At 40.3% G+C, this 22,525-nt stretch overlaps 2 protein-coding genes across 6 annotated transcripts in view; one reads left to right on the plus strand and one right to left on the minus strand.

Moving 5' to 3' along the window:
* Positions 1-347: 347 nt before the first annotated feature.
* abhd3 (abhydrolase domain containing 3, phospholipase) lies at positions 348-9,174 on the minus strand. Its single transcript, XM_026313723.1, has 9 exons — positions 8,953-9,174; positions 7,607-7,770; positions 5,671-5,853; positions 4,248-4,293; positions 2,446-2,558; positions 1,874-2,047; positions 1,434-1,482; positions 1,186-1,351; positions 348-1,017 (listed from the first exon to the last, which is right to left on the minus strand). The coding sequence occupies exons 1-9, from the start codon at positions 9,112-9,114 to the stop codon at positions 836-838; spliced, it is 1,239 nt and encodes a 412-aa protein (XP_026169508.1). The 5' UTR covers positions 9,115-9,174; the 3' UTR covers positions 348-835.
* Positions 9,175-9,878: 704 nt separating this feature from the next.
* The window catches only part of mib1 (MIB E3 ubiquitin protein ligase 1), a 47,937-nt gene continuing 35,290 nt past the window's right edge, over positions 9,879-22,525 (plus strand). For all 5 annotated transcript variants that reach the window (XM_026312790.1, XM_026312791.1, XM_026312793.1 and 2 more), the window contains exons 1-12: positions 9,879-10,712; positions 11,381-11,552; positions 13,516-13,645; positions 16,265-16,369; positions 17,398-17,464; positions 17,999-18,203; positions 18,649-18,832; positions 19,992-20,136; positions 20,253-20,386; positions 21,224-21,331; positions 21,452-21,649; positions 21,757-21,908. In XM_026312790.1, coding sequence (XP_026168575.1) covers positions 10,484-10,712; positions 11,381-11,552; positions 13,516-13,645; positions 16,265-16,369; positions 17,398-17,464; positions 17,999-18,203; positions 18,649-18,832; positions 19,992-20,136; positions 20,253-20,386; positions 21,224-21,331; positions 21,452-21,649; positions 21,757-21,908 — 1,829 coding nt within the window. In that variant the 5' untranslated portion in view covers positions 9,879-10,483. The remainder of the gene's footprint in view (positions 10,713-11,380; positions 11,553-13,515; positions 13,646-16,264; positions 16,370-17,397; positions 17,465-17,998; positions 18,204-18,648; positions 18,833-19,991; positions 20,137-20,252; positions 20,387-21,223; positions 21,332-21,451; positions 21,650-21,756; positions 21,909-22,525) is intronic.

Below are 22,525 nucleotides of genomic sequence, written 5' to 3' on the forward strand. Positions count from 1 at the left end.
TAAGACTCCCTACGGCTTTCAGTCTTTATGCTAAGATGTGCTAAGCTAAATGCTAAGCTAAGAGTATGCTGGCTGCAGCTTTATATTCAACATAAAAGTGGTATTATCTTATCTAGCCATTTCCTGTGACAGCAAAGTATTACTTAAAAAACTGTCAACTGGTAAATAACACCTTTCATCAGGAAAATACAAAAAAAAAAAACTTACACAGGAAGAAAAGAGAGCTAAAACCCTAAAATGTACAGTATATGTTGACTTCCAAATTAAAAAATGATTGCACAAGGTAATCACATCTTTTTTTTTTAGTTAGCTAATGCAACTAAGCAACATGAGCAGTGACATGAACAGCTACTTTTGTTTTTTTGATAAGCATACCATTGAGAGCATGGTTACATACAATGGTCTGTTAACTGTATGGAATAAATTAATGAATGCTGAATGCAACACAAACAGTGCATTCAATAAGATGTGCCCTTCAAATGAGTAAGAATGTTTTCTTTCTTTTATTTGCTCGTGGCAAGAAGGAGAATGGGACGGAAGGATGGAGGGCAAAGATAAAAGATGGTCAATGGAAGGGAGGAAAATAAAGAAAAGGAACCAGAAGAGAGGGGGGAGGCAAAGCGTGGAAAAGTAAAGAGGGACGGGGGGCATGGGTGGAAGAAGGAGAAAAGGTCAAAGGGAGAGATGAAGGAATGTATGGGTGGAATGGATTTAGAAATGGCAGGAATAAAGGATGGAATACAACAAGGAAAGATGGGTGGCAACAACAAGAGAAAGCAGAAAGAAATAAGAGAGAAGAAGTAAAACATGAGGAACACTTTGTTAATTTCTCTTATCAGGAGAGATCTTTGAGCCGGCTGCCTTGTTCGATGACCGCCTTAGCGAACTGCTTGAAAACTCGGTCCATGTAAGTGCTCTGTCGAGGCCACAGGCCCTCAAGGAAACCAATGTGGCCACCGTGACAGGTAATGAGCATGGCCAGGTTAGGATTCTGCTTCACTGCCTCCACTGGAATGGCTAGAAGGAAAGAAAGGAATCAGGAATCTCTGCTTCACAGTGGACAGTATTTTAATTCTTAATGTCACCTTATTAGTTTTAACAGGATTCCTTAGATTCCTATTGTATGGAATCTGTTGTGAGGAAGTCAGCTTGCACAGAGAATGTGGTGAGACTGCTAGGACTCACCATGAGATGGGGAGAAGACATCGTCAGCAGCATTCAGACACAGCATTGGCACCTGCACAGATTTCAGCTTGTGGACGGGACTGGCATCACGGTAGTAGTCATCATTGGTAGGATAGCCAAACATTATGGAGGTGAACCGCTCATCAAACTCTCGGATGGTCCTTGCCTGTAGGGACCGAGAAATATGATTAACTCCTTGTCACCTTGTTTAAATAAGATTAGCATTTTGTCCCCTAATAATCCCCTACCTTCATGACATGATCAATGTCGTAGCACTTTTCAAGAACTGGCCTGTGTCTGGCAGAGAGATTAAAATAAAACTGTCACCCTCTGCTGTTAGGGGAAATGATTTGCATTTGGAACAACATAATGAAACAACAACCAAGCTTAATGTTGAAAGTAGCACTAAAAAAGCATTACTGTGCATTGATGTCATGCTCACATTGATATACAGACGACTATATTGTGAAAGTTAAATGTTGCCATGCTTTTTAAATATGCTTTCTGCACTGGCTAATAAATAAAAAATACAGCAGCAGTCAAGTACATTTTGCTTTAAAAATCAAACCTTAAATCAGCATATAAAAAACAAATATGTGAAACCAAGTAATTAAAGTTCAAAACGTTTAGCTCCATCCATTAGCAGGGAGTTAATAGCTGTTGTAAACATGGTCCGAACACAGCTGACCTATGAACAGAGGCTTGTAGGCAGCTGGTGAGGTAGGAGTTGAAGAGCAAACGGTCCAAAGGTTTTTCCAGAGAGGCAGTGCATTCAAATACATCCCAGCCTGCTGAGAAGACGACAACCCCTTTCAGGCAGGTTTCCCGTCCTTTACGGCCCAAGTAGTTTGCCAGCATCATACTGAAAAGAGAAAGAGGGAAGAGACCAACAGGGAAAAATCATTACGGAGCAATCTTTGAATTAATAGGATTAGTAAAAAAACACCATCACTGACATCCTGCACTAATGACTGAAGTGATATTGCAGCTTTTTGCCCATGCTGTCCTTTCGGTAACATTTAGCATAAAGCAATCACAGTTACAGTAGCAATACAAGGGAGCTCTGTATAGTTTTCTAATGTTGGATTATGTTACACATTGTAATTTCTGAATACTGAATTACTATTAATATTTTAGTTGCAGGTTTAGTTACCACTGAGCCAGTGTATGATGTTTTCGTGTACAGCTTGTACTGTCACATTCTGAGATTTGTTCGTGGTATGAAAGGTCCAGTCAGCTGGTAGTGAGTGGCTTCATTACCCGCCCATGGATACTCCAGCAGCCATGATTGGAGCAGCTTCATTGGTCTTCTGGACGTGCTCAATAACAGCCTCCAGATCCTCAGTGTTGGCTGCACAGTAGGTCCTTGGCGTCTAAAATATCATTTGAAAATAAAGTGACTCTACAACATAATATAAAGGTAGACACATAGATACACAGAGGAGCTAAACACTGTCTTGAACAGAGTGGTTGCTAGAATCAAAAGCAGGCACAGTGGTCTAAGAGATAAGGCACTAGCCTCCTAATCCAGGAATTCTGGGTTTAAGTCCCACCTAGGGTTGCAAGGCAGTGTTGCGGGGAAGCGTGCGGGGCCCATAACCCAGAGGTCGATGGATTGAAACCTTCCTCTGCTATCCTTTGTACTTTATAAAGAAACTGCACAGCATTTAAACATGTCACATGCATGTGTATATATTTTTTATCTAACTTATAAAATGTATGACAATGTTTTTAACATTTATTCAGGTATTTCTGGCTATGATAATGCTTTTATTGTTTTTTTAGGAAAAGTGGTAAAATCCCTTTGTACTTAAAACTGCTTGTCAGGCAGAGGAGGTAACATAATAAAACAAACCAGCTCTAACATGGAGGAGCCTCTTTAACAAGTCCAGTTTCTCAGCATGCTGTTGACTCTTCAGTATTTCAAGCCCCTTCATTAAGATTCAAGCAGAAACTCAGGGAAAGCAAATTCCTGTCTACTATCTACCATGGTTCTTCCCTCAATAGGCCTGCACAAGTTTTGGGCAGAAAAAAGAGCAGAACTTAGTAACTGAATTATATCATACACAGATATTTAGAACAAATACAAATACCAGATACCAATTCTTAGGTAAACATTTGAGCAGACTTCAATGTCTGCACTGCAAAGTTACTCTAGAGCAAAGTGTAATGTAATAGGAGTTTTACATATTCTAGAAATAGGGTGATAGCATTGGGCATGGTCTTTAAGGCGGGGGGGAGGGGATCTTTCACACATGGGCTCATTCTAAAGTTCTGGCCTATATAAACAATGGAGAACATTCATACTAACTGGATATAGAGATAACCCTCACAGTACAATTCCCAGGGAGAAAATTCCCTCCTGACCACCATCACAGTGTCAAGGCTACAGGCTCCATCTTCGTATTATTATTATTTATTTAACCAGAGTACAGCTGGGCAAACTGTACACTTTGCATCAGTGTACAGTTTTTTTTTCTTTTGCAGCTGAGATGACAAAGACAGCCACAGGACACAGATCCGCCATTGATTCAGATTTCCACCCACTAAAAGGAACATAAGATTGATTGTGGGCAATCCCTGCCTCCATTGAAATAGTATTTGTGCTTCGGATGAGTTCCCTGTATTGTAGCGATGGCATGGTTAGATCAGGGTGATACAATCATCCATAAAAATGTGCCTCTGTTCTGAAGCGCAGATGTACAGACACTGAGGACAGACATAAAACACAATGCTAAGCACTAGAGGAACTCAGGTCCATTTTGTTGGCTAAATATACCCCGGTGTAAGAGGGCAGATTAAACCAGGTGTCAAAACAGCACGTGCTTGGAGAGGTCATATTTCTGTGGGTCGGCATTAAAATACAGTATGTGGCTGCAACTTAATCCCTGCTGTGCAACAACACTGTCTGTGCAGAGTCTGTGGCCTCACGCTTTGCATCAGCTGGACACCTCTACTGGAAAGCTCTCATACTGTTCCAAACAGTCCTTTTGTATCCTGTGTACATCTTTCATCTTTCTGAATATGAAAATGGTGATGGAAATTATATGTTAAATTCTTACCAGTAGTGTCTCACCCGAAACCCCTCTGTTGTTGAATACCACACATCTGAAATACACAAAATGTGCACTCTTACAAATTATCATAGTCTCCTAATTTATCACTTAAATCATTTCTTCTACTTCATATATATAAGTTCAACAAGATTTGAAAAGTCCGTTTAAGCAATTGGTTGATCAACAGAAAATTTGCAACTATTCTGACAATTGTTTAATCATTAAAATAAGTTTATATATGAAAAAAAAAAAATCAGAGTTCCAGCTTCTGAAGTGTAAATATTTTTCGCTTGTCATGTCTAAGTCTGTGATTCTTAACTGAGTAGCTTTGAATTTTGGACCGTTGGTCAAATAAAAATAAGCTTTGAAAAGGTGATGGGCATATTTCACAATCAAGGAAATGATGAATGAATCAAGTGACAGATAGTCAAGATAATCAATCATGGAAAAAATGTTGTTTGAGGCCCTTAATCAAAGGGTTTAGCTTTAATCAAAAACAGCTGTACAAGGAAAAACAACATTTTAATGCTATAGTATGCATACACTTATCTTTTTCTTGTCATTACAGTTACCAGCTTCCATGTTTGAAGGAACAGGGTGGCCCAAATGTTCCTTACTTAGAAAAACTGCAGTGGGAATATGATGACATGTGCAGAGAGGCACAGCTGTGTGAAGTGCATTGTTTGTACTGTAGAGCAAAGGCATTAGCATCCCTCCTCGCCCCACATCTCTCACCAGTCATCTATTATCGGGTGGTGTCAGATCTGCAGCGTCTATCGGTGTTACTTAGCAGCAGAGGGGGATGACTAGATAGGGTGCTGAGGGAAAGAGGAGTGGGGAAGCAAAGGTGGCAGTGGGGTGCTTAAAAACAGCGGCATAGACTTGGAAGCTGGCCTGGGCTAAGCTGCAAAGCCTGTTCGGGGATAAGCTGTAATTCATTAAACTACACAGACAGGGGTGAGGGGTGGAAGATGCTGAGTTTGCCGACTCTCTTCCCATGCCATTCCAAATCACGGTGAAAGAATGAGTGCAGAGAACACAGAAGGGGCCTGCTGGAAAAGAGGGGGAGAGACTGCCTTCCTCTGCAACTCTTCAAGCTTGTGCTACGTTTGGCTATTTACAAAAGCAGCGCTTGACACAGAGCTTAGCTGCCCACTTTATTTGTGCACTTTACCTCAAATAACCCCAAGCCCCTGTCACTCATTATATAAAAGTTACAAAACCACCACAAAAGTGGTTTTACCTTATTATCAGTGTTGGTATGTTGGTATAGCTGCAGAGTATTTTTCACCTTGTTTGGACAAGAAATCTGTTCTCTAGATGAACAAGTTAGAATATAAGCCAAAGAGACTGTCAGTTAGTGATTCAGTGCTTTGAATTGTTGGTCAGCACTGGACCTAGGCCAGGATGTCCAGCCAAGACCACCCACCTATAGCCCAGATCCCGGCTCTGTTGGACCATGTGCAGGATGTAGGACTCTCGGCTGGTGCCGGTCAGTCCGGGGAGAAGGAGGACTGTGGGCCTGGTGGCAGGGTCGGGATGAGAGAGGCTGTCGTCGTTGTCAAACCAATCCAAAGAGATCTGTCCTCCATCTGCTGCCTTAATAAGCTCACTGCAGAGACACGCGGGAAATGTAACTCAGCAGTGTGGGTCTTTCACAACATTATCCTGTATCTGTATCCTATGTATCAATTTATCTGTCTTATTCAAACTCACTAATACTACTACACTTGTAGTAGAATATTGGATTTAAAGGTATGTCTGCTCATTGCATGCTCATTAAAAATTGTAAGCATATTTTAGTTACCTTCTTTGCACAATTAACAGTTTCAGTTCCCTTCCAGGTAAAGTGATTACTTAATTGTATCCATGACACACACACATTGCTAAGTGGGAATTGGATATGTGAGGAGAACACCCACTGACAGCTGCCTCATTTCCCTTGTGATCATCTTGTCAGTGTGCTTTGAAACACACAGCAAGGTAAGATAAGGAGGAGGGTGCTGTGCCAGTGGTTTCTACTGGTCAGTCAGTTTCTGTGCTATACAATCTTATCTTAGCTGATGAGGTCACTGATTCCCAGTGCTAGTGCAGTTAAAATCCTGCACTGCACAGAAACACACACAGCAGTACATGAGCTAACTTGGCAAGTGAGTAGTAAAGACATCAGCATGAAATTACAGAACTCCGAGTGACCAGCACACAAAGCGGGAGAGGACCTACTAATAATCCTTTGGCTGGACAGTGAGATGAGTCAAATTTCACCTGACCAGATTACGACTAACAGGAAGGTGTTCACGGCGTCTGTCCTTGGGTCAACCTTAGGTAACTTCATTATTAGTGGGACGTCCAATACAGCAAATGTGACCATTAGGCTTGGCACATTTAGTAAGAGAGATGGTCTAGGATCAATACAGTCGCTGTGCATTTCAGAACATTTCTCTCCTCCAAAGCAGACAGGCAAAGACATAGGCAACCTAAATATCCTTAGGCAAGACACATGATGGGACTAACGAATCCATCTGAGGAATTACAAATTGCCAGGAAAACAAGAAAATTGGATAAACAGAGCTGCAATAGATTTCTTGCGAATATTACAAATATAAACATGGGGTAGTATTTAAGGTAACTGATTTTAAATGAATAATTTTCAAATTTTTGTTAAATTTGTGGTTATGGTTTATTTTGATGTTAATGAACAAAGCAAATAGAATAAATACATTAAATTGTGAAAAATACATTTTACATTGTGAAAATGTAATTTGAATAAATACATAATGAGTAGTAGTAATGAAAAATAAGTCCTTCTTAATTCACTTTAATCTTCTTTAAAGGCAGGGGGCAAGGAATGCAGTGCCAATTAATCTTCTGCAGAATGTACATTATCGAGCAGCAGGCAGGGCGGCCCAAGCCTGCATCGTGGCACAAAAGCTCTCTTTTCCTCTGAGCTTTTGAGTCTCGGCTAAGAACAAGCCTGTGATTTGTTTCTAATTGTGAAACTGGAAAGAAAGATATCACGAAATTGGCAATGTCAGTTTCTCGGTGACCACATGTTTTTTTTTTTTTGTTTTTTCAATGTAGTACAGTGGGCATGGAGAAATTCTGAATGTTTTCCCAGGCATTAAGTTATTGCAGAATGGTAGAACAAGAGGGTGCACTATGTCAAAGGTGAACTTTCTAGCAGGTTTGCTTCACAGTTATCTCTGTGACCTATTGGGACTTAAACTGTTGTATGAGTTCAACTGCACATTTGAACCAGGTGGACATGACCAGTTGCGAGAACAGATAAATTATTAGTTTGGGGGCAAAAAATAGTGTGCAATGGATAGTCAGTATGTCAGTGACAATGTTGACTTATGACTTACTTTCTGTAAACAACTCCGGGTTTGGCTGTAACAAAGGGTCTCAGCAGAGTCTGGATGCGGCTCTCCCAGCACCAGAAGGTCGGGTAGTAGGTCTCTGACACTACTGGACATTGTTCCCTCAGAAACTGACAGAACTTCTTACCCCCAGAGATGAGCTGTGGCTTCTGCAAAATGTACGTAGATGAAGTATGGCACAGGATTGAGTCAAAAAGAAACCTCTGACTAACCCTAAGGGATCATTATGATCCATTACTTTAATAAAACACCGTTGGTTCTAAGCCATGTTTTGTTACATCATTCATCATCATGCCCATTACAGATTTTAAAATATCAGGACTAAAACAATTTGTTTCATTGTTGAATATTAAAATATTCTGATGCACATATTAAAACCCTGAAAACAAATACAAAACCACTCAGACTGTTTATGTATCTTATCTATATTTAACCTAAATTATATATATATACACATGACTAATATGTAAACATCCATCTCTAATGTATAACAAGGTTGTTACACATTACTGAGAACCCACTCACCATACTGAACATGTATATGAGATATACAAGACACACGACACATCTGCATTGACCTGTATTTTAGGCCGTTTTTACACTTGAACACACTAATAATTAACATCAGATGTGTGTTATAATGGGTAGCCCTCCATGTGTTACGGAAAGGTGGTTTACACTGAATCTAATTTGTTTGCTCCTGTGCTTTAAGTATTTTCACTGAAGATAATGTGGGCCTGATGGGTAATGCAATGCTAGCATTACAGATTAATGCAGAGTAGTATATATAAATATATATATACATATATATATATTTTTTTTACTACATGCTTCATTTATATATTCATGTTAAACTCATACATGACGAACAAACTCAACAGGAAATTTTATTTATATGAAACAAACAAGCTGAGGCTGTCTTAATATAAACGATGGCAGCTCAGCATGCATTACATAAAACCTTCTACCGGCATCTCTAGCTAACTCTCGGTAGTGATAGCTTAGCTCAGCTAATGCCGACTAAATCTAACTCTCTTGCTTCGGATTGATTTAATGTGATTGCATAACCGCTGCACATGCATGTAACCTTAGATATTATTCACTGTAAGCATGTATAGTGATTGAAATGCGCGTCTTGCTGCCTGAGCTCCGTCTCGGGTGGACAGATGTAACCTAATCGAAACCTCCATCAGCAAAAGCACCGGTCGGCTATTATCCCGATAATGTTCCTCCATGAAAGACACACACACACACACATCGGTTTTAATTCAACATACACGTCATTTTGTAGTGTTTTCATAGCATCGGATCATAAACCTCAGGTTACTTACCTTCGCTACTGAAATCAAGTAGTAGCAGGTGTAAGCTGCGCTAAAGCCCAGCACCAGAGACAGTCCTACTCCCGAGCCGAAAAGCCCAACTTTCACTTGGTTTTCCAGATAATGTGACAGGTCCCTTGTCAAAATATTGAAATTGAAATACAGCGAGATCATTGCAAGGTCCCTGTTTTCTGGCTTCCCCCGTAGCGCAAGGACAGCGGCCAGCTCTGTTTGAGATTCAGCTGTGTCAGCCTGCGAGCCCACTGTGGAGGAGACAGTCAAGGGGACCTGATGGGGGAGATATGTAGTTATGAGACTGTCGGCGAGCGGTGGCGCTCTCTGACCAGCTGCCAGTGGAGCCGCTCACAGTCGCCCCCTGCAGGCGGCATTGGTGATGTGCACCATGCGCAGCTGGAGTTTCAACGTGACCCTCAGTCTTCGCTTCAAGCAAAAAAGGCAAGTGATTGGTAAATTAAATATGTATTTGCAAAGACTGATAAATAAACATCACTGACCAAGTCCAGCTTCTGAAAAACCTTCATGGATTTACTGCAGTGAGAATCCTCAGTGAAACTGCAACTCTCCCAAGGGACTACAGATCCAAAGAGGCCCCGAAGGATCCCGCTTCACCATGTGACAACTAGTTAGCTGGTAATTTAATTAACCAAAATGTATATTATTAAAACTATATGCCAGAGAGTTCCTTGTATAAAGGGGACCTTAGTTTGCACTGTGCCATTTTTGCCATTTACTAGAGATAGGTTGACAATTTAATGGCAAAATGAAACATATTTCTGCGTGTAGCCTACATAGTATGGAAATACTCAGACGCTGTTTGTCGTCCAAACTAACGCGGCACATTGCAGACACGCATGCGCACCACGGACTAGACTTGTGCTTGTTTTCCAAGCCTCGCGTCTTCGGGCTTTGTCGTTTACTTCCGTAGCTAGTTGTTGCTCGTCTGAGGTCTGAACGGTGATTGACAATAATGGCGACGCGTTTATTCTGAGCTGAGTCCAGGGAACCATCTCTGGCTGACACAGACAGCATCTTGCATGGAACTGCGACACCAAACACAGCAATATTAAGGATAAGCTATCACTCAAAGGACTACATTTACCGAGAAGGAGTTATCTTGTTAGCATTGCTACAGCTAGCAACTCAGGTCGCTAGCTTGCTAAGTTGAAGAGGTGGCATTCTTCTGTATGGAGTGAAGGAGAGGGACACCAAGCTTGCAGAGCAATGAGATATGGTTGAGGTTTGGTGGTAACTAGTTATTATTTCCAGAGACAACATCGTGGGGGGACTGGCTCTCAGTTAACGTTAAGTTGTGGGAATAGCTTTTGGAAGAAGATCCAAAATAGCGCCTTACGCTACTTAGCTAGCAGGCTAGCTTGGTGGATTGTTCTAGTCGCTCTCCTGTTAGGACTTGCTTGCACTTGCGATTGGAAACTGTCCCCCAGAGCACAGATAGCTGGCTAGCGAGGACTGCTAGCTTGCTAACCTAAAACTATCGCTGTGGCTTTGCGATATCTTTACGTAAATGACCACCGGCAGGAATAACCGAGTGATGATGGAAGGCGTTGGAGCGAGAGTGGTGCGCGGACCTGACTGGAAGTGGGGAAAACAGGATGGTGGGGAAGGACATGTTGGCACCGTGAGGAGTTTTGAAAGTCCAGAGGAGGTGGTGGTTGTTTGGGATAATGGGACGGCTGCTAATTACCGTTGTTCTGGAGCATACGACGTGAGAATATTAGACAGTGCTCCAACAGGTTTGTTTATCAGCACATTCAATTCATTTAAGCCAAGTGTCTTCGCACGCAATTATGCAGAGCACAGAAGCGATTGGTTCAGGTTTTGTTGAGATGGACGGAAGTGGATTAGACGTTCAAATATTGGAGTGAGTTAGTTAGTTACTGTAATCAAAGATTAGAAATTAACGTACAGTCTGTCCTTTAACCTTGCAGGAAGACTTCAGTGTTTAAAAGTCTTACAGAGAAAATGTTTTTGTTTAGATTTATATCCTTGTACTACTCATAGCATTACATGTTACAAAACAGTTTCACTTGTCCTGTTGAAAGGTCTTGTTTAGTTCTTTATATCTCCACCTGATGATGCAGTTATTTAAGGAGGAGCGGTTTAGTTTTCTTTAGTTTTTTTTGTGTGAACATAATGCAGATTAGAGGTTGTAAAACCAAAGTTGTGCATATGTTAACAGATGCAAGATTGAGTTAACAATACACCATTTTGCAGTGTACTAAGTTATATCTCACTGTTTCAAATAAATAAGTAGTGTTCAGATTGCATGTAAAATAAGTGTAATTTTTGCAAATAGTAATATTATATTGATACAGAAAGCTTATATTAGTATTACTAATGTGCCCATGCTATCACACAATGCAAGCCCAGATTAACTGTGGCCTCTTCTCCCTTCCCTCAGGCATTAAGCATGATGGAACCATGTGTGACACCTGTCGTCAACAGCCCATTATTGGTATTCGCTGGAAATGTGCTGAGTGCACCAATTACGACCTCTGCACAACCTGTTACCATGGAGACAAGCATCACCTGAGACACCGGTTCTACAGGATCACCACCCCAGGCAGTGAGAGGTTAGTTAACCTAGCAATGTATGCCATCATTATGCCTCATCTTACACCCATCGATGATAAAATACACACAAGGTAGCCAGGTAATTCATGCACTTCCATGTGATTGGTTGGCTACCTTTTAGACCAGTCTATTTCTCTGCTCCCATCCCTCTGTTGCCAGGCAACAACTGAGGTTCATTTTAAGAGGTGTTCCGATCTTTTGTATGTATGTATGTATGTGTGTATATATATATATATATATATATATATATATATATATATATATATATATATATATATATATATATATAATGTGTAATAAATGTCTTAGAAGTTAGTACTAATGTAAAAATAGTAAGAAAGAGTAACTCTGCTCTTTGTTGGCTGCTTGGAAGCTCATGTTGATGTGTAAAACTACAATTTATATGAACTCACCACTTCCTATCTGTGACCCACAATAAAGTAACTTTAGTGTGACGGTGTTTATGAAGGCTTTGCCACTCACAAAGAAATTCTTTCTCGCTAGTTTCCGTTTTCTGTACTTGTTGTCTGAGTGCCCCCTAGCCACAATGTTAATTTTCACACAGTGATACTGTAAATGCAACAACTATGCAACTGTTTCCAAATGACAAGGCAGACGTCTAAATTCAGCATAATGTCTTGTGCATAAAACAAGCAATCACATCAATTACTGATTTGATTTAAGGACTAAAAGTGTTATTTTGTTCGTATGCACTGTCACTAACTTCTGCCTCTTGGATTTTATCGTGTTATTCCATAGACTGTCACTGCTGTGATGATACTCCATCCATTTCAGGCCTATTTTAGCCAAACACTAGTGTAGTAAATGAACACATGGCCCAACAGCTGGCAGCTTTTTCAACTGAGTACGACTTCATTTCCCCCAAGACAGACATTGCATAATGCACAATGGGTGCCAGAGGTCTCCCCAGCTCACACAGCTCTGACAAACTGGTGGAGTGTTTTGTTACACCACATTAGATTCTTTCACTAACTGCTGAAGAGGGAGTGGTTAGAGGCCACAAGCTGTTTGAATTGGTTAGACCTACACTGTCCAGCTGCTGTGTCTAGCATCAAAGCTCACATTGTTGTTTGATGGTTAGGGCTTAGCTGGATGTTTTATTTCCTGCTACCTTTTCATTGGTAATAGTTGTAAGAGATGCTGCAAGACTGCATCTCACAACATTATAGTAATTTAAAAATGTCAAAAATATACATTTCACTACTTTAGCACTTTTCATTTCCACTTGCAGTGCCATTATTGTTGAGTGTGAATGAAAAGGAAAGAAACTGTCAGTAAAGTGTGAACGACATCACATCAGTCACTCAATAACACAGTTATTGTTTTCCTTTAATTTAGCTAAGTAAAAATGACATTGTTAATGGAAGTGTACTCAGAACTGCTTTTGAGAGCTTTAGGATGCTAATCTGTGTTCAGGCAACTGTCAAACCATGTATTTGTAATTTTAAAGAGAAGATAATCTGTTGCTCAGGTTTGATGAGTTTTTCTGTTTTATTTTGTTTGCTGTCATTAAACATCAGTTTCGCGGTGCTGAGGCAATTATGATGATTGTGAGGGACTGTGTGGTTAATAGAGCGGATTAGGTGCTGTTCAGGCAAAACAGTCACAGTAAGATTTTTCATCTTTAGCCATGTCCCATTTGCTGAAAGTAATTTACAGCATGACTCCAGACCAGCAGGTACAGGCATAGGAATCAAAAGGGCAGTTAAGGACACGAGGTAGCACGGGGAAGGTGACACTTTTTAAACTGTTTAACAATTACCGTGGGACAGGCACCAGCATCTCCTCTGCAATACACATTTGCTAGTGATTTAAAAAACAGTATGTAAATTAAACTATGTAAGCTGAACCTGTATAAACCCTGCTGTCTACATTGAACATTGTCTGACACTGAGTTTTTAAAGCAAATTGTCTCTGTGCTTCAACCTTTTACCTGAGCAGAGTACTTCTTGAGTCACGTCGAAAGTCAAAAAAAATCACAGCCAGGGGGATCTTTACTGGTGGCCGGGTGGTGAGAGGAGTGGACTGGCAGTGGGAAGACCAGGATGGAGGCAATGGCAGGAGAGGAAAGGTAGGGTACCAGACAGTAACTCTAGTCTACCCAGTTTTTTGCTTTTTTGTTGCTTATGAATATGAACAGCTTGTTTGTTATTTGAATAACAAATACTGGAAGCTCAGTATCTTTACTACATTGCTTTGTCACTTTTTTACAATACTTGCAGTACAGACAGTTGTCTGTAGTAAAGCAGGTATTCAGTTGTGTTAATTAAAATTAAGTGGTGCATGATGCAAAAGTGAATGAAAGAAAATGTGTATTCAGGAATTCAAATTTTTGCTGAACAAACAATAATACCAAAAAGTAGCTGAACAATATGGACAAAGTTGTTTTCAACTTGATTTCAAAGCTGCACAATTAAGAGGCATGATACCCTGAAGGGAGCATGACACCCCATTTCAGCTGCAAGTGAGTGGAAAAAATGGATTCTGTCTCCTAAACAGGAGGAAAAAACAAATTTGCATCCCAGGATATGTTTTATGTGAAATGTACAGCATCCTCAACCAAAACAGGAAAGGCACTGTCTCACAACATTTTTGTAGCGTTGACATACTGTATTAAAGAAAATGATAATCGGCAGTTCACTCCAGTGATACACAGCAAGATGTGCCACATTATGCTGTAGTTGATTTTAATCTGATAATCCAGATAACTATATAATTATTGCAAACTTTAATTCAGGAAAAGTAAATGTATTTGTAAGCTGCTATAAAACATGTAGTTACCAAAATCCATGCTTAAATTTGTACAGAAGTGATAATAGGAACTGGTAGAATCTGTCCTTGAAAAAGTTTGTTTCATTCCAGTGATTCATTTTCATCTTCAACTATGCACATACTTGTTTGCTGCAGGTTATTCCAAGCAAAGGAAAGTAATGCAATGTCTGATGAGGTTGCATTTGTTTAGCACACTTTATTTAGCTTTATACTGTAAGTCTACTGTAAAGTGCTTGTATTTTGACTCTGGTCCAGACCCCAGAGTATTCTATTTAAGAGTCCCTCCAGGCATTTTAAGACTTCATTTTGCTGTGTTATTTAATGGCATATCTCATTACTTTTTTATGATGCTGTAAGCATTATGCTCACTAGAAAACCACTATTACATGTCCTGCAGCTTGGATGTTATGTTAGTTTAGCATAGATATTACCTCCTAAGGCCCATTAATCAATTACCTCTGGAAAGGGCCTGAAAATAATTTCATGATTTGATTTCTGTTTTTACTTAAGGCATAGCTTTTAATTAAAGTATTAATTTACTCCACTACAGCTCTTCTCTTGATACTTCTTAATGTTATGAGACTGTTGCTAGTGATGGAGATATAATTGTATAAGCCTTACTGTCCAAATTTGAAGAGATTTGAAAGTGTCTTATTCATAGCTCTTTGGGTCTTTATGGCTGTAACACACACTTTTCTTTGGCTTACAGTGCCCTTCAAATTTTGTTTTACCTAATAACTGTAAGCTGGTTATCATCACAGAGTACTAGATATGTTTTGCAGATATGGGTTGCTTTTGGTGGTTTTAAACTAGTTTTTGTTCTAGTTTAGCTTTTTCCTGCGATCAAGTGGGCATGGCTCATCACTGATTTTTGTTTTTATATCTTTGTAGGAAGGTTAATAAAATATCTTTGTAAAATACAGCAGTTTCTATGGGATTCTGTAAATTTAATGGCAGCCCAGAACTGTTGTTGAAAAATAAAATTGTTCTGAAAAGCATATTCCAAACATGTGTTGTAACTTGTAACTAAATAACAAAGAGAAGATGATTTGCAGACTGACTTAAGCATACCACGCAGCCACATTTTGGAACCAGCCCTTCCCAACCCATGGAAAATATATGGATATTGATGTTTAGAGCTTCCTGAATTCATCAAAGTTGATATAGTTGGCAACATTTGGATACTCTGACTTTCATTAATTAATTATTAGGGAGCAGATGACTACATCTAATTTATCAAGTTCCTTATTCTTATAAGAAATGTTTCCCATGGGCTCTGTCTGCAGTCTGACTGAACTAGGCTTGCCTTTTTCTTGTGTTTTTATTTTTTCAGTGCACATAAACACAGTGATGGTAGCAAAAGTGTAATTAAAACATTATTTGAGATTGCACAAGTATACCCAGCCGGTGAAAACAGTAAGGTAATAATAGTTTTAGTATTGACTGTAAAAATGCAGTGCATGGAGCATTAAAACAAAATATAATTGTGACCCCAACAATCAAAGCCCTTTGTTCCTTATGAGTCCCATTCCTAATATTTTTCAGTATTTAGGAAATTAAACTTTCTTTGAGGTCAAACCACAGTGACACCACAACAGCAGAGCATTTGTATACATTTTCTACTTCAAGTTACCAATGACATTTGTGCTCCTCTGTGAAGTACTGATTGCTTGCTTGACTCCAGTGTTGGTGTTCTGTAGTTCAACCTTCATGAGTCAATGAAGTATTTCATTGTGAGATTCGAAATGCACTTTCTTAAAACCTCCCACTGAGAAAGCCATCCCTTTCTGGCAGTATTTTATTTTCACATACAGTATGCAAAAAAAAAAACAACTTATTCTGATTAAAATTTAAGTCTTGCTTTCAGTCTGTCATTTCTGTGTTTAGGTCATCCCTTTTTCTGTCTCCTTCCCCACAGGTGACAGAAATCCAGGACTGGAGTGCAGCCAGCCCTCACAGTGCTGCATACGTACTGTGGGACAATGGGGCCAAGAACCTGTACAGAGTTGGCTTTGAGGGAATGGTGAGCAAATGTTGAGTCTGATCCTCACACACACTCAGTTCTTCACACACCCACAGAGTCTCACAAAAGATCAACTGTCAGGTGGCTTTTGTGTTTGACCGTGAGGCCGAGGCCCTTTCTTTTGCTGCCAGGCCTTTGTGAGAGCCACGCGGCCATCATGAGTAAGGCGCTATTGTGCAGGCAGCTGGAAGGGGAAGGTATCTGCATGATAAAGGCAATCTGTTCTTTCTGCTTTTTTAGGGTAAGGGAGTGAACATGGATGTCAACTTTAGAGGAAGGGACGATTCTCTTGGGGTTGTTGCGGGTGCAGCTACACACGCGTCTCAAATGAAAAGAGTCTTTCTCATTGGTTGAGATTTCCTTTGCCTTTTTTATGAAAGGGCCAATCAGGTTTCTTCGTTACATAACAGATTTGTCCTTTGTTATTCTAATAGGTTTGAAAGGAAGGTTGATGGCATCTGCCTCTGGATTAGATAAATCATGGATTAGACCCCCCATCTTGACAGTTTTATTTTGGCTTTACTTCTGATTAAAACTGAGCAAATCCTACACACAAATACAGAGAGGCTGCAGCTTTTATTGTGTTCCTGGTACAGTATGAGAGGCCAACTTTCCTATTTTGTAAATTGTGCTTTATGTAGAGTGTAATAAGATCAAACATGTCTTGCTGACTGGATACAGTTGGAAAAACTTGGGTTATTCATTTGTTGAGACTTGTACTCTTTACTTTGGTGTTCATCAGTTCGAAAGAATGCTTCCTCTGCCTCACAATCATCTCTTGACTCTGCTATAGTGGCTGCACATCTGAGTCATCACAATTGATACGATGCTTTCACTGTGTAGCAATGTAGTGTTTCATTCTCCTGCCTTACCCTTAGGGCACTGATACTATTGGTACACTAGGGATCTACAGTGCCACTGCAGCTTGAAGTGTGTAAATTATGAGTTTCATTGTTTATGATCATGCCCCTTTTCTCATGGAATTACCATGGGTAATCATCTAACCCTTTCCTACCTTTTTCTTTCAGTCTGATCTGAAATGTGTCCAGGATGCCAAAGGAGGCTCATTTTACAGAGACCACTGTCCTGTTTTAGGTGAGTAAACCAGTGATCTGTGTCCACCGTCATTATTGCACCAATTCTCTCACCTATCGTTCTGGTGCAGTGAATTCAAGGGCATTAGGGGAGTTTCACTTGTAGTTAAGTCTGACTGGCCGGTAGATGGCAGCACTACATAATCATCAGGCAGCCAGAACTAGGTAGAGATTTAAGTCACGCAAGTAGAGAAAATCCGGAATTCTGAAGAGGAATTGTTTGGATTTAGCCGTGCAGTAGAAATCTTTCATTGGGTTTGATTGTTGTAATTGGTATATAGTAGCACATATGGGTAGTCCTATGTTGCCTCTGTTTTTTTTGTTACCACTTTACTACGACATATGTGCCTGAAAAGGTTTATATTTTTTTCTGTCACAATTTAGCAGAATTTATTTCTTTTCCTTCTATACGTCTCTCTGTGCTCATATGTAGCATTACTAGCATACTGTAATTTCAATGCACAAAATAAATATGGTTTTACTAATGAAAATGTATATGTATATGTATAGACTTATCCTTACAATAATTTTGCAGGTGAACAAAATGGCAACAGAAATCCTGGTGGTCTCCAGATTGGAGACCTGGTCAACATAGACCTGGACCTAGAGATAGTCCAGTCTCTCCAACATGGACATGGCGGGTGGACAGACGGCATGTTCGAGACTCTCACCACCACTGGCACAGTATGTGGCATCGATGAGGATCACGACATTGTTGTTCAGTATCCCAGTGGGAACAGGTGAGTTCCTACATGGATTGGTCTGGATTTACTGGCCAGAAACTTCAGACCAATGGATCAGCATCATTTCATCAGCATACTTTCCCATGTAATGAGCTATGTATAAAAATGTCCACCCCAGCTGAGTCAAAAACAGCAGTACACTTCCCAGTACCATGATGTGTAATTGTGATTAGTTACACCTGAGCGAAAACAGTCTCGTCAAAAGTGTGGCCAATTGCTAATAAAATAAACAATTACTCAAAATACTTGGTCTTTGGAAAATGATCGAGAAAAATAGGCAAAAATGGATTGTTTGTTTTTTCATTATTCAGTAAAGTAAGAGTAGTTTGTGGCTCCTGATACATTTCATACCACTGCTCAAAATCTATGCTTGGTCTGGAACCATATTTTATGAGTTGTCTTAATCTGTGTTGCTTTCATGCATTCATTTCTGTATTCCCAGATGGACATTCAATCCAGCAGTGCTGACAAAGGCCAATGTAGTGCGCAGTGGTGAAGTTGCAGCTGGGGCAGAGGGAGGGAGTTCCCAGTTCTTAGTGGGAGACCTGGTTCAGATTTGCTATGACATCGACCGCATCAAACTGCTACAGAGAGGCCACGGAGAGTGGGCTGAGGCTATGCTGCCTGTAAGTATTCCAAATATGTTTACTCTGATTTGTGCAAATGTAACCACAATGGGACTTATTTATTTAAATGTCATATATAAAATGTTCAGCAGCCCACTGTAAACAACATCATACCTTTTATGAATGATTTGTAAATATATATAAAAAATTTTTGGAAATGTTTCTGTGTACATGTAATTATCTACGTACTACAGGATCAAATTAATTTAAATATGGCATGAAGCATTTTTGTGTGTTTCTAAAATTTAAATTTTCTCTTGGACTTCATCAGTCCAAAGTGAGACACATCTATAAATTAGGCTCAATACTTCTAACTCTCTGTGTAGTGTTTTGCCGTTTCCCTCACATGTGACGCTGCTAGTTCGTCATCATCTTTAAGGAAATGTTGCAGAATTATTAGCACTAACTAACACTAAATCTTAGTTTGTTTTGCTGTTTTTTTTTTCTCATTTCTGTCTCAGCAAGACTTTTTGTCTTCCATTAATATGAAGTTTGTTCATTGCTACTCGCCTTAGGTTATGTAATGCCAGTCTACTCCAATATGCCACTTGTCCCTATCAAACTGGCCCCCCTCAGCAGCTAATGAGCCTTAAAACCCTGAGACAGGTTGTAGCTTTGATCACTAACCACGGCTGTTTGCCGCCCGCTGCTGCATCTACTGCAGCAGTCACCATTATTGATGGCATCCTCCAGGACAGCCCCAGCCCTGGCTCGACGGTCTCAGAGTGCCTCCTTTTATATAGCCAGGATTGAGATGATATGATTCAAAATTGGAAAGCACTTTGCTCTGTCCTTTCTGTATTGCCTGTATAGATGAGGAATAGTCTAGCAAGTAAAAGGGTCTCTTTCTTTTATATCCATCTTCTTTCCAGTGCGAGTGAATGTCCTCTGAATAATGAGACCACAGCTTCAGTCTATAATATTTTGTTTCTCTGTCAGGTTTTATTTTTGCAACAAGCTTTGTTTCTGCTCCGTGTAGGACAGTTGCTTTTTTGAGCTGGTATTTTTTCCCCCAGTTTTCTACATTTCGTCCCACCTTAGCTTTTTTTGCCCTTTCTCACGATCCAGTTTTGTCTGCCACTTACAGACTATGAATCACATAGCCCAAAGACAAGAACCCACCATATAATAATGAATGTACCGCAACATTTATCAACAGACGTTAGGCAAGGTGGGCCGTGTACAGCAGATCTACTCTGACAGTGACCTGAAGGTTGAGGTTTGTGGAACTTCTTGGACGTACAATCCTGCTGCTGTCACCAAGATTGCCCCCTCTGGCTCTGCTGTCAGCAACGCCTCCGGAGGTACATATAAACATGCACTACTGACAGAGAGAGTGTTGTAATTTTTTTTCCACTGATCCTTGTTTTCTGAGTCTTCTGTGCAATTATTTTCTTCTGTCATCACTCCTTTTGCTTAGAGCGTCTCTCACAGTTGCTGAAGAAACTATTTGAGACACAAGAATCTGGAGACATCAACGAGGAGCTGGTCAAGGCAGCAGCCAATGGAGACCTGGCCAAGGTGGAGGACATTCTTAAGAGGCCTGATGTGGACGTAAGTGCTGCAATATTCAAGTTGAAATTTTGATTAACACCAATTTGACTTGCATTAAACATATGAAAAATATCTGAGTACCTTGATAATAGGAACTGGAATATCCATACCTGTGGTCCGCTCTGCTCTGTGTATGTTGAGGAGGCTGATAGTCCTATAGGAAAGGGCTTTGAGATCCTCCTACGCTTGCACTTCTCTCAATCTGAAAAGCATTAAGTCTGAGCCCAGAGGAGGCACCCAGGAGCACTAGTGTGCGCTGCAGCACAGACCAGATTCAGTCTCAGAATCAAGTGGAGACCTACAAACCCCATATCATTGCGGATTGTGTTCTGACACAGGTTGCAGGCATGGGAATAGACCAGTTTGTAATGGGACAGTCTGTGCCTTGTATAAGTTATGGGAACTAGTTACATCAAGTCTGCAATACTGTCTTCACTCAGAAAGCAAGGGAGAGTGAATGAGTGTGGTGCGTGTGCATGCATGCGTGCATGTGTGCCGGTGGTGAAGTCTGGCCAGATGCCCTACTGCCTTTCAGTGGAATTATTTGCTTAAAGCTGAGTACACTGAGCCTGGCCAAGTGATCCGCCTGCCAGGACAAGAGACGTCTCGAGACTCCCAAAGGAGTCCACATTAATATTTATGCTCAGAGTTTTTGCAGTGCTGCAGTTGGTGATGAAACATGCATACACAACTGTGTATGTGTATCCACACATACACCCTCACCAATTTCGTAGCCTTTCAATTAAACAGCTTATTCAGTTAGTGCAGATCTAAACATGAAACATAACACTGACACACACCCATTATCTCACTTTGACCCGTGTATTGTGTTTTTAGGTGAACGGGCAGTGTGCTGGACACACTGCTATGCAGGCTGCCAGTCAGAATGGTCACGTCGATGTCCTAAAGTTGCTTCTTAAACACAATGTGGACCTGGAGGCTGAGGTTGGTGGAGTTAAAAAACGAATCCTCCTCTCTCATCCATGTTCTTTCTTATCATATCTGCTTCAGTGAATCTCGTACAGTAAAAGTTCAGTTATTATTTGCATGTGTCACCATACTCAGGACAAAGATGGAGATCGTGCGGTGCACCATGCAGCCTTTGGTGATGAGGGCTCTGTCATTGAAGTGCTACAGAGAGGCGGTGCGGACTTGAACGCCAGGAACAAACGAAGGCAGACTCCATTACACATTGCTGTTAACAAAGGCCATTTACAAGTGGTCAAAACCCTGCTGGACTTTGGCTGTCATCCCAGCCTCCAGGTAGCTGTCCCTATCCTTTTTGACTGTATGGTCAGTCCTATATTGTTATGGTTGTTATAATGCAGTAGTGGAGAAATTGTGTAAATCTTTTTTTTTTTTTTGGTAAGGATTCAGAGGGTGACACTCCCCTACATGATGCCATAAGCAAGAAGAGAGATGACATGCTCTCTGTACTGCTGGAGGCTGGTGCTGATGTCACTATAACCAACAATAATGGGTTCAATGCCTTGCATCATGCTGCCCTGCGAGGAAACCCCAGGTATGACACACTTAACTGTCATTAGTTGGCACATCTAGTCAATGTCTATGAGTGACCAGGACATGTTTAAGTGGAATCTGTGGAAGTGATATCCTCAGGATCCCAGTAATATCAGTTGAATGCTTTCAGTAATGCCTTTGCAGTAGATATGAACATTCTGGGTCCTAAATTACCTTTAAAGTCATTTATATTACTGTTATCTACTCTAAATTCCCAAATAATGATTAAGATACAGGGATTATTTGTTTTTCAGCTTTCTTATTTGTTTTTAAATGATTTAGTATTTATGCACAGAACTCCTTAATTGGAATTCAGAGGGTGTGATCTTACAGTAACGAAATGATGGAAATCAAAAATTAAGCTCCACTCAGGAACTCAGTACCCAAATCAGATTTGAGGTAGCCATAGATCCTCAGCCCTAATTATGAACAGTCACTCGACAAACTGTGTTAGGAATGTGTGGCAGTCATGCTACAAGTATCTTTAGTATTCCTAGTTGGGTGTCTTAGACGTGAGTATTGACTATCTCACTATCTCACTTTTGTGAATGAATATTCAGCTCAGCGCAACTGAAACAGTTGTAATGTAAGAAAAAGCTAAATATTGTTAAAACTTGA

Source organism: Mastacembelus armatus, chromosome 17 (genome assembly GCF_900324485.2).
Source record: "Mastacembelus armatus chromosome 17, fMasArm1.2, whole genome shotgun sequence".
In the NCBI taxonomy this organism is placed as follows: domain Eukaryota; kingdom Metazoa; phylum Chordata; class Actinopteri; order Synbranchiformes; family Mastacembelidae; genus Mastacembelus; species Mastacembelus armatus.

Excerpts from the sequence above, each read along its gene's own strand:
- abhd3 (XM_026313723.1), bottom strand. The coding sequence starts at position 9,114 with ATGATCTCGCTGTATTTCAATTTCAATATTTTGACAAGGGACCTGTCA. Across the intron at positions 5,854-7,606 it reads CCCGGAGTTGTTTACAGAAA|TGAGCTTATTAAGGCAGCAG; the intron begins GTAAGTCATAAG and ends GTGTCTCTGCAG. Across the intron at positions 2,048-2,445 it reads GCTGGAGTATCCATGGGCGG|TATGATGCTGGCAAACTACT; the intron begins GTAATGAAGCCA and ends TTCTCTTTTCAG.